This window comes from Mucor velutinosus (genome assembly GCF_035048745.1).
Source record: "Mucor velutinosus strain NIH1002 chromosome Unknown tig00000093, whole genome shotgun sequence".
Classification (NCBI taxonomy): domain Eukaryota; kingdom Fungi; phylum Mucoromycota; class Mucoromycetes; order Mucorales; family Mucoraceae; genus Mucor; species Mucor velutinosus.
Window position 1 is genome coordinate 1,664,728 of NW_027041907.1, and position 11,935 is coordinate 1,676,662.

Here is an 11,935-nt window from a genome sequence, read left to right on the forward strand (position 1 = left end):
CACCCATACTTCTTAATGCATTTCTAGAGTACTTTTCAAGGCGCTTCCAATGGTACCAACTAAGATAGATGTTTTGAGTAAACTTATTGAATAATTTATGAAAACATGAAAACAAGTTTCTCGCCAAAAAGTCGAGATTTTCCATATCAAGATCCCACAAAGATGATTTCAAGGGTTGCTTTGGATCGATAGGAACATTTTGATTCAAGATATACCATAGTAAAAGTCTTCGTTATCAAGGTAAAAAATGCGATCGTTTGATTTTTGATGAAAACCATGAGGGGATACCTCATGCTTTTTGGTCGATTTTTTGACCATGTTTTTTAGGTCCCCAAAAAGTTGAGCAAAGGTGTCATAAAGTAACTGCCAAATGAGAGCAACCGTTTGGGGCTATTCTGACAATCTAAAACGGTCTTGAACGCGAGATAACGCAGCTCAAATGCACTCATATTTTGCTGTATTAGGGACACTAAGGATTAAAAGGAGGAAATACCAGTATGCTGCTTGCCCGTATCTGTAGTAACTACGTGTATATGGATGTAGAGCATCACATAAGAATCAAATCCGCGGATAATATGAAAGGCTTTCATGTGTAAATGGAGGGTCAAAATGAAAGTAGCAGTATTTTGATAAGATACGCAAGGGCAATCGGCAGTACAGGTTGGTTCTCAGCGAAGCGAAGCGAAGGTAGAGAGCCATCCGAAGCATAAACACGCGTATGCTATAATAAAAGTCTTCACTTATGGAGTCAAAAACGCGATCGTTTGATTTCTTGATGTTTTCCATGAGGGGCACCTCATGGTTTGCAGCCATTTTTTTTTTTTTGGTGTCAGTAGGTAAATGCTAGATCAGAGAATTCCTTTAATGCTATTCTGGGCTTTATAAAACGGCCTCTAGTGCGAAGAAACGCGACTCAAATACATCCAAATGCCACTGTGTTTTACATGTGTTTGAATAGTAATAGGTAATGCAAGTATACTGCTCATCTGTATTGAACTGTTTTTGTTGATACAGACGTAGATCACTCTGAAAGAGTCAGAAGATCCTTAGCTATAAAGGCTCTCATATAATAATGGAAGGCTAAAAAATAAGATGTCAGTGAACATGAGTATGATTGATAACTATCAGCTATGACATGGATTGGATACATATCAAGCCATGCCAGATCAACTATCTGTGCCATCAAATGTATTAATAGTGCTGAGATGCCAAACTCCGGACGACAATGCTTCTTTGATCCAGGGGAAATACTTTTGAATTATATATACAAGCCACCGTGAAAAAAAGAAAGACCTCAGACAAAAAAAAAGGATGGAATTGACACATTTCATTTCTCTTTCTTTATTTGCAAATACATCAATAGCATACAATCTATATATCAGACCTCAAGTTTTGTTATCGACGTTACTGGCCCGCTAAACAAGTTGAACAAGACGAGACGAAATCAACAACGACAACGACGCATTTAATACATCAAAAGTGAGAACTACTGAATTATAGCATCAATGGCGAGATTGCGCGATACAATTGACCGTACGCCTGAATATGTCAACTTTATACAGGAATTGAAGCAATTCCACGCTGCAAAAGGGTAAAAAAAAAGCATCTTTGTTGATACAAAAATTCAGTCTAACATGTTGTATTCCATCTGCAGTACAACACTCCAAGCAGAGCCCGTATTGGGTGGTAGACGACTCGATTTGTACAAGATTTTCCAAGTGGTAGTGAGCTCAGGCGGATTCGATGAAGTAACAAAGAATAGAGGCTGGAAACAAGTGGGCGATATCTTTCAGTTCCCATCTACTTGCACAAACAGTGCTTATATCTTGAAAGGTGTTTATATTCGAAATTTGGTATGTTTGTTTATGGTTGAATAGGATCGCTATTTAACATGTCTGTTGATAGTTGGGTTGGGAGGAAGAGAAGTTATGGAGCAAGGATTGGGTTCCTCCAAAGGAGCTGTTGGGGCCTCATGCTCACAAGTCATCCACCTTGGCAGGAAAGGCGTATAAAACAGGGATCAAGAAATCAACATCTTTGAAATCTGCCAATGGAAATTCAACCTCACCCAAGACATCCAAGTCCACCTCCACCTCGAGCAACAACACGCATACCGCCGCTGCTTCTGCTGCTTCTGCTGCCTCTGCTGCTGCCGCTGCCGCTGCTGCTGCTGCACTGTTGACCCCTCTGACAGCATCATTACAACAACAATTGGGAAATCCGCTTTTATACGACTTTGCAAACAACATCAATTTGGACCCTACTCTAATTCCCATAAGCCAGAGTCCAGCAAAGACAGCAGCCATACCACCAATGCAATTGTTAACTGAATCAAAACTTGAAGCCTCAGAAAAACAAGACACCACCTTTAATGAGAAGGATCGCATTTTATTTGCGCTGCAGTTTGGACAAAGATCAGATGTGGAATGGGCTTTGGACGGAATAGTGACCATGTCATTTGAGTGTCCTGAAAGACTCGAACTGAACGAATCGCCCTTTTTGCTGCAAATGCTAGTGGGTCTCGCTCAACCCTGTTTGGCGAGTCATGCTGCCGACAACGCTTTGCCCACTTCAGCCAGCGACACATTGAGTATCATGTTACAAGACGATATGGAATCTTCGCCCATGAGCACCACAGCTGATTGTGCTGATTTCTCCATCAACGAATCGCACTGCAATGGTGCTGTGAAGACTGGCAGCAACGGCAACAGCAACAACAACAATGGCGACACATCTGCTTACACGGATTTAGGCACTTTGAACATCATCTTAAAGGTACTTCACATCCTGCGCAATTTTAGTTTTCTGTCGGCCTACATTCCTACCCTGTCGGAGCACGCATTGGTCAAAGAAATCTTAGTACAGGCTTTACAAACATCGATGAGTACAGGCCATGTCGAGTTGGGACGTCATTCAATGGATGTATTAGAGAACATTGCAGTGCACTTGAGGTTGGAATCAGCACAGGATCCTTGTTTGAACTGCATCTATCAAGTTGTGGCATCGCATGATCGCTACCTGGTGATTGGATCCATTCGCACATTGACTTGGCTTACTATCAACAAAGAGAATCAAGCTAGTGTGGAATCAAGCCCTGTCATGGAGCGCGTCTCGCAAATGCTTTTATCAGACGACGAGGAATTGGTGGGCACTGCGTTAGAGTACATTTATCAGCACACTCGCGTCTCTACTCAGTGTCGCAGTCAATTCTTGACATCTCCCTACTCGAACGCATACATTGGCCTACTGATTTCGCTCCTGATGACTAAATCAAAGTACTTTTGCACTCGGTTCATTCAAGAGGATACAGCTTTGCCCACACCCTTGCCTGCCACAACAACCAGTACGCCCAGTCAGCAACCTCAGAATCAAAGTGTGGTGCCTCGTGTGCCTGATCTTACTGTGTATCAAAAATTAGATGAGCCTTTCAGATGTTTGGGATGGTAAGGATTTGGACTAGTAGAAATAACATGAATGATGGACTGAACGCATTTGTGCTACAGGCTAAAGGACAAGTTTGAAGTGGCTGATAGAACTAGTGTACTATCGCTCGACGATGTATACCTTCTTTACGAAGCTAGATTTGGGCTGGAAAAGGCATTGAAAATGAGAGACTTTTACACTGTCATGAAGATAGCGTTTCCAAAGGCTTCCACATCCGAGACAAGTCCACTTTTGGGTAGATCTGGCAAATCAGCACCTGTTGTGGAAGGATTGAACATTGTAGGCATTCAGATCAAGATGAGTATCCTGCAAGACCGTAAGTTCTGTGTTGTGTGTTTGAGTAGACAACATTTGCTCACTACAAAAAAAAATACTAGGTCAACAAGTGCCTTGTAAATGGGATCAATGCTCTCTCATGTTTGACGATACATTCACCTTGCAACGCCATGTCCTTCACGACCATATGACACCTACCGCCAACGCCAGTTATGTGTGCAGCTGGTCTCATTGTAATACCGAGCAAAACTTGTTTGAAAACAAGGACGCGTTGATATCTCATTTACGCACGCATTTCTACAACCAAATTGGAGAGAGTTGTTGTAACAGCCCAGTACAAAGCCCGGCACCGTCTCTTTCCTCCTCTCCCTCCACACCCACCTCCAACGTCTCATCCGCTTGCAGTATGAGCACTACGTCCCCTACCATCAAGACCATGAGCATTGTGGTTGATGACTCTGAGATTCAAGGTATTGCCCTAGTCGCTTCTCATTTACTCAATTGGCTTTCAAAAGATCCCCAAAGTACATTTTACTTTATTCCCTATGAAAAGGAATTGACATCAGTTGCAGAACAACGACCCAAAATAGCGTCTCACATTTGGTCCATTTGCTCAAACTTCAAGTCTTCTTTAGCCAAGTCTACAGCTATTGAAATTGAGCCTAATGCTGGTGTCAACTATGCTTGTTCAAGTTGTTTGTGAATAACCCTCTCATTAACCTCCTCTACCTCCCCCTCCACCGCACCCACACCTTTTATTATTATGGAACAACACATAGTTGTAGTCTTGTTGAAAAAAAAAAAAAAAAAACAAGGCTGCCATTCACATCTTTACTTACATATAACACACACATCAATTCATGTTGCTCCCATTTTCTAATTGTAGATATTATAAATAATAGACCAAATAAACAAAATTCATCACTGTAACTGTAGATCGACCATGACACAAGGGTACATGTCGCACATACAACTTCAGAGCTTATTTTTTCAGACACCAAGCAGCTTGAACCACTTTTTTCTGCATGCATAAATCCGTATGTGATACCCTCTTGTCATGTGTAGTACACACGCACTGTGAGTAAATATGCAGGAACACTGCTGCTGGCTAATCCATTCATCACAAATGGGGACGAGCTATAAAAGATACCTATAGGAAACGAGTAGTGCATCAAGATGTTGAAGTTTGGATACGCATTTGTCTCCTTGTTTTTTCTCTATAATTTTTATTTCTCTTTTTCCTTACAGTCTCTCTTTTTCTCACATAAAATACCCTCTTTCTGTATTCATCTATACCATCCTCATCATCATTCATATATACATATACCTACATAACATAACACAAGACAAAAAGAAGAAATGAACCCATACTCAGGCCCACCAGATGCTTTCAGCACTATGCCAATAAGCGATGTAACATCGTCGCCGAGCTTTATGCCACCCTTCTCGATGGACATGCCCACAACAGCTGTGTCATCCTCGGATATCATGGGCTGGACACCCATGGAGAATGACCTGGTAGCCAACATGATGCCAGGCACCAGTGTACCAATGTCGCAGATGGAGACAAGCACTTACTATTCACCTACTACAGTGAATGATGGTCTCATGGACCCCATGTTGGATAACCAGCAAGTCCAAATGATGATGCTGATGATGCAGCAACAGCAACAGCAACAGCAACAGCAGCAATTCTTGCTTTTGCAAGAACAACAACAGCAAATGCAATTACAACAGCAGCAGCAGCAACAGCAGCAGCAGGAATTGCAAGCAAGACGTGCATCTCAGCAGCAGAGATTGTATCAGCAGCAATTACAACAGCAGCAACAGCAACAATTACAGCAGCAACAGCAACAGCAACAGCAACATTTGAATAGCCAACCTCCACATTGGTTCATCAAGCAGCAACAAGCCAAACTCATACAACAAAACATGAACAATATGTCTACAACACCTTCACCCGTTCAGGTGCTATCACCCCCCTCCTTACCATCCAACAAACCCATGCTTGATACCAATGCTGTCATGTCAAAACGCATTGAACTGGTAAGGTCATCTTTTTTTTTTCAGTCCAATATAACAGCATATCTAAATCTGCTTGATGGTAGATCCTGACTATAAACCAAGAAATCATTCGACTATGCTTGGAACACCAACAACCTAATTTAATACAAAGGGAGCCTGATTTGACATTGTATCAAATTAAATTGCAGTCCAATTTAACCTATCTTGCTACCATGGCAGACATTTCAATGACCAAGCCAGAAGACGTAAGTAAAAACATGCATGCTGTCTTTAATATGCTTATTTAGATTAACATCTCTTTTCTCTCTCATTCAATACAAAGCAATTAAAACTACCTGCTCCACCTGATTTGACCATGTTGCCAACGCCATTCACGCCAACCGCGCACAAGATCCATCGATTGTACGAAATAGCGCAGCGATTGTTCTATCGACAACCACAGCAGCAGGCGCAACACACTCAAGACGAGCCCAGCATGTCTCCACATCCACAGCAATTGATGATGCAGCAGCAGCAAATGCAACCATCTGATTTCAGTAAAATGATGTTAATGCAGCAACAACAGCAATTACAACAACAAGGTAACTTGATGGTGAATAGTCTGAGTGGAGGTGGTGGTGGCGGTAGTATTAGTAGTAATAGTAGCAGTGTCAACAATTACATGTATCCTAATACAACTCAAATGATGATGATGACTCCTCGTTTCTGATAGAATTTGTAATAATAATAAAAAAAAAAAAGTTAAAAGCACGATGTAATGGATTCTTTCTTCTCTCTTTTTCATTAAAAGACTCTCGCTCTACAATGATCAGCAAAGTGGCATTACTGTCTATATTTTTGTTGCTATGGTTACGTTGGTTTACTGCAACGTTGCCTGGTTACATACATCCAGATGAGTTTTTTCAAAATCCCGAGGTTACAAGTGCAAAGATTTTCAACATTCATACATTGACACCTTGGGAATATCAACCACAACACGCATCTCGATCCATTATTTCACCGTAATTATATTAATTATGCCAACATACGAGTAAAATGTCTAAACTGTTGAACTAGGTTCTTGACAACAGGCATCCCATTCTACATCTTGAAAGCTTGGTTACCTAAAGATACACGTAAACAGATGAAAAGCTTAAATTGAAGCATGAATAATCAAACTCACAATGTATTCAAAGTGCCTTCCTCGGTAACACTGTTTATGACAGAGCGCTTGGGTGCTTTTGTTTGGTCACTGGTTATAGGTTTGTTGTAGACAAACAAGGCAGTAGATTCATTCATTAATTACAATCCTTAGATTTATGCGTCTACAGAATTTGTAAGCGCATTGGTTCCAAGCCAAAGATCCCCATGCTGTTGATTGCCACAAGCCAAGTGACATTAGCATACAATACTCGACCCTTTTCTAATTCATTTGAAAGCGTATTGCTTTGCTTATGCTTGTACACCTATGTCAATTATGCGCACAGGGTAATTTGGATTGTAAAAGTATCAAAACTCTGTAGACTTATGGGTAAATCGTTAGGCAAATGCTAAGTTAGCCTTTTTTCTGGGAGCCCTGTTCAGTGTAGGCGTATTTACCAGAATCACGTTTCCTCTTTACGCCCTTCCTATCGGTATTGCCTTTATCTATCAAGCATATAAGCAGTAAGTTCAATTCAGGATCATGACAACTAAACAAGATCACTTACTCGCTCTGCAGAAGCCACAGTTTTAATCAATTCACGGCTTTTGTATTTCCATTAATTTTGGGCATTGCTTCTTTTGCCGTATTCGCCATTGCAGCAGATTCTGTATACTATGGCACATTATCATTTACTGTAGATAGTCGGCCATTTAGAGATGTAGGACATGTTGTTTCTACGCTATTTGACCCTACAACATTAGCCACCGTTCGTGCAGATGGCGATATTGTCATTACGCCGCTCAATAACCTTTTATACAACATGAAAGTGGATAACTTGGCTCAGCATGGTCTTCATCCTCGTTATACACACTTTGCTGTTAATTTACCCCTCTTGTTTGGTCCTTTGGCTATATTTGGCTTTTTGTACATTCCAAATGTCATTGCCCAGGTGCAAAATAACGATCATACACATCTCCTCTATGGTAATTTCACAACACATCATGATACGCTGCCAATTATTGATTTGGTTCTCTAGTTCTCATTAGCGTTGTCTTCTCTGGCTTAATTGGTCTCTCGACTATTCCCCACCAAGAGGCTAGATTCTTGGCGCCATTGCTTGTTCCTTTAGTCTTGATTTACACTTGGAAACAAGTCAAGCTGCCGGCTTCCTTTTGGGTTATTTGGTTGCTTTTCAATGTAATTACTACCTACATCTTTGCTGTTGTTCACCAAGGCGGTATTGTGCCAACCATGAGGTTCCTCCAACGTCAAACCACTGGTATTCATGATTGCCATGTACTTGAAAATGGTGATTTGACTTGCACTGTAGGTCCCAACAGTAAGTGAAGCGACTGTATTTGCAGAGAAATTGATATTGACCTCAAAGCATTTGCTAGATGTTACTGATACCAACGGTTTTAATGTCACCACAAACCTCGTCTTTTACAAAACCTACATGCCTCCTAGACACTTGCTAGTAGACTCAAAGGACAACCAACATGCACATGTCAACATTCTTGATTTCTCAAGCCGTTTAGATGAAGCAGTTGCCGAGTTGGAAAAGAGTTCAGGCGTTGTACTTCGTAGACATCAGCCTGGAAAAGCAGAGATTGATTTTGCAAAGACAAACACTTCCAATTCATTTGAAAGGTAAAGATGACTGTGATATGTCGGATACATTGAAACTAACAAATAGCCTTCCTTGCATAGGACCATCTTCATTTCGCCAAGCTTCATCCCTTTGCCCAAAGTAGAGAATCATCGTTATCTAATGATGGCATCTTACAGCCCGCATGTTGGGTTTGACGACATGGATAAAATGATGGAGCGAGCCTCAGAAATGAACTCGCCAGAGAGTCAAATGAGCCTGAATGTATTCTTGCTTTTGTCTGAACAAGATGATCCTAAATAAACAAGATTTCATTCAAATTACCACGTGTCATTGAGAGCAGTATATCATTCAATATGTAAATTTTATTGAAGCAGGGACGTCTACATTGATACTTGACACTCCATTGACATGAGACAACAGATCAAATAGCCCCCCTCGTGTACACACAAGCACAGCAATTGCAATGAGCAGCCGCAAATAAAAAGTTGCTTTTCTGCACATGAAAAATGGGGAGCGCGTTGAAACAGACAAAATCACTTTTTCTTTTTCCAATCCATCAGTTATAAAAAAAAAAAAAAAAAAAAAAAATGACAGAGTGGGAGGCTATCAAAAGACCTAAGCTTGATAATATAGCAGAACAGAACATTTCAACATCAAATTCTGGTTTTATGCCTCTTCCATTTAGTAGATATCTATCCAATTCATTCCAACATAGCCAAAAGCATCCCATATTATCAGACAGCAAATTGGTGGTGTATGATCTAAAAGGTAGACACAGCATCAACAGCGTTCCATACCACCTCCATGATTCATAATTAGCGTCAATTAGTGGACAGACCAGAGCTGCCTATAGACTACGAAGAGACAGCCTGGAATCGATTGAAGGCTGCTATTCACGCCATTCAAAAGAACGAGCCAAGCTCAGAGAGCCTAGAAGTGCTGTACCAGGTAAGTTTGCGCGCACAATGCATCACATTGATCTGCTAAACACTCAAAAACAGCTTTGTGAGAATCTATGTCAATACGATAAAGCAGAAGCACTCTATCTTCACCTCTATGAGGAATGCCGTCGATACATTGAGAGTCGATTCCAGGAGCTGGCAAGGTAGGATTGCTTCAACACGATGATGCAGTATGATGCTGATAGGCACTTTCTGTCAGTAATACCAAAGAAGGAGGCGAGTATTTGCATGATGTACATTTACTGTGGAAGAGCTACTGCAAGCAAATGGTAATTGGGAATGAGATAGATACTTGATGACCTCACATTGACACTCTGCGATGTAGACTCAAATCCGATGCTTGTTCTTATATCTTGATCGCACCTATATAGCATCGAACACCAAAACAGGATCCATGTGGAATATGGCAATGGGTTTGTTTAGAGACAACTTCAGCCGATACCAAGGCGTGTGGCATAAAGTGCTGAATAGCATACTGGACATGATTCGCATGGAGAGAATCGGTCAAGCAGTGGATGAGCTGTTATTGCAGTCCAATATTCGCATGCTGATGGACCTCAGTCTATACCACTCAGCCTTCGAGCAGCAGTTACTGATACAGACACAACAGTTTTACGATCAAGAAGGAGACAAACTACTGGAATCCATCAACATATTCGACTACCTCGAACATGTATCTACAAGAGTGCATCAGGAATCGATTCTGCGTGTCAAGAGCTACTTTGACAAGTCAACGAAATCGCAACTGCAATCTATTGTAGAAAAGGAGTTATTGACGAAGCGAGTGGAAAGCATATTGGCCAAGTGTAAGCAGTCGGCTGCGTGCTAGTGAGTGTGACATGTGTGTTGATCAAGTTTGTAGGCTTTGACTACTTCCAAAGCATCAATCACTTTCAAGACGGCGACTTTGACAAGTTTTCATTGCTGTACAGATTATTGCAAAAAGTGGATAAACTGGAGATTTGCGCCAAATACTTTACAAACTACGTCAAAAGCAAGGGATCCTCTATTCTTTGTGACAAGACGAGCATTCAAGACAAGATTAGCATGATAGCAGCATTCGACTCTCAAAACGACGAAGTGGTGGATCACAGTTTCGAGGGCGATGAGCAATTTGTGGATGGATTAAAGGACGGCACAGACTATTTCATCAATTTGAGGGAGAATAATACCATCAAGCTGTTGGCGAAATATACAGATCAGGTCTTGCGAAACCCCGTATTTGACCAAGAGTTGCTGGAGAAGGGCATGTTCTTGTTTAGACAGCTTCAGGGCAAGGATGAATTTGAAGTGCTGTACAAACGAGACCTTGCAAAACGACTTTTATTGAACATCTCTCATAAGAGTGCGGAAAAGATGATCCTCGCCAAGATGAAGGTAGAATGCGGCGCAGGTTATACAGGTAAGATGGAGGGCATGGTCAAAGATATCGAGAAATCAGGTGAACTGATGAAGGAGTTCCACGTAAGTCGGGTTTAGCGTATGAAATGTAACCACCCATTGATCCTCTCTTAGGAATACAACATGAATACGCAGCCTGCGCTCAACATCAATGTCAATCTACTGACATATGGATTCTGGCCGTCGTATATACCCATTAATGTCAACTTACCGACCGCTTTCCATCAAGCACAAGTAATGTACAACACATTCTATCAAACGAAGTTCGAGAAACGAGTGTTGACATGGCAAAACTCGCTCAGTGTATGCGATATTACCGCCAACTATCCCAGCGGCACCAAACAGATCACATTAACATTGCTGCAAACCATCGTCTTACTCTTATTCAATGATACAACAAGGCATGCCTATTCATTTACAGACATTTTGAATTGCAGTCAATTAGGTAAGCCATCATTATCAGTGTGTCACATGAAATGGGAATGGTCTAAACTCATGTTTGGGTTTTAGATGAACTAGAGCTCCGTCGCACACTTGTCTCTCTATCATGTAGTGAGTACAAGCTGCTACAGAAACACCCTCAAGGCGATGACATCAAGCCAACCGATGTGTTTTCGTTCAATTACGAGTTTTATGCAGACAAGGATCAACTGTCAATGACAACGGCCACTCTCAGCGAGGTGATAGAGAAGAATGCAAGATTGGATACGACCGTCTTATTTGCCAAGGACCAGCAAATTGATGCCGTGATTGTGAGAATTATGAAGTCTAGATCGACAGCTAGCCATGGATCTCTGCTGAATGAAGTTACTGGTGTTGTTCGATTTCCTGTCACTGTAAGTTTTTCTGTTTATCCAAGATTGTCCCGCATCTAATGTGAATGTAACCAACAACAATAGGCTCAAGAGATCAAGAAGCGAATCGAAGTGCTGATTGACAAGTAAGTATTTGGTTTAATTATGGGATGGGTTGGTTCTGACGATTACCTAAGGGAATACTTGGAGCGTGGACCTGATGACACATATTCGTATTTGGCTTGATGAACACACATGAATAAAAAAAAATCTTTATTACATAAGAAACTTTCAGCGG

The 11,935-nt window shown here is 41.3% G+C and overlaps 4 protein-coding genes across 4 annotated transcripts; all 4 read left to right on the plus strand.

Annotated features, from left to right (window-relative positions):
• Positions 1-1,505: 1,505 nt before the first annotated feature.
• Positions 1,506-4,423, plus strand: MYO1_1 (class II myosin; the record flags this gene model as incomplete). The annotated part of the gene is made up of 5 exons (XM_064821660.1): positions 1,506-1,591; positions 1,655-1,853; positions 1,906-3,443; positions 3,504-3,760; positions 3,822-4,423. The coding sequence occupies 5 exons, from the start codon at positions 1,506-1,508 to the stop codon at positions 4,421-4,423; spliced, it is 2,682 nt and encodes an 893-aa protein (XP_064681346.1).
• A 656-nt stretch (positions 4,424-5,079) lies between these two features.
• MDM34_1 (ERMES complex subunit) lies at positions 5,080-6,454 on the plus strand (the record flags this gene model as incomplete). Its single annotated transcript, XM_064821661.1, has 3 exons — positions 5,080-5,766; positions 5,829-5,990; positions 6,068-6,454. 3 exons carry the CDS (start codon positions 5,080-5,082, stop codon positions 6,452-6,454), a joined length of 1,236 nt encoding a protein of 411 aa, XP_064681347.1.
• Positions 6,455-6,549: 95 nt separating this feature from the next.
• On the plus strand, positions 6,550-8,780 carry ATC70_002283 (uncharacterized protein; the record flags this gene model as incomplete). The annotated part of the gene is made up of 9 exons (XM_064821662.1): positions 6,550-6,746; positions 6,802-6,860; positions 6,921-6,986; positions 7,040-7,212; positions 7,268-7,389; positions 7,445-7,851; positions 7,905-8,207; positions 8,266-8,518; positions 8,579-8,780. 9 exons carry the CDS (start codon positions 6,550-6,552, stop codon positions 8,778-8,780), a joined length of 1,782 nt encoding a protein of 593 aa, XP_064681348.1.
• Positions 8,781-9,148: 368 nt separating this feature from the next.
• On the plus strand, positions 9,149-11,883 carry ATC70_002284 (uncharacterized protein; the record flags this gene model as incomplete). Its single annotated transcript, XM_064821663.1, has 10 exons — positions 9,149-9,248; positions 9,310-9,428; positions 9,482-9,585; positions 9,642-9,711; positions 9,768-10,248; positions 10,305-10,906; positions 10,958-11,288; positions 11,354-11,679; positions 11,743-11,783; positions 11,835-11,883. 10 exons carry the CDS (start codon positions 9,149-9,151, stop codon positions 11,881-11,883), a joined length of 2,223 nt encoding a protein of 740 aa, XP_064681349.1.
• Positions 11,884-11,935: the final 52 nt, after the last annotated feature.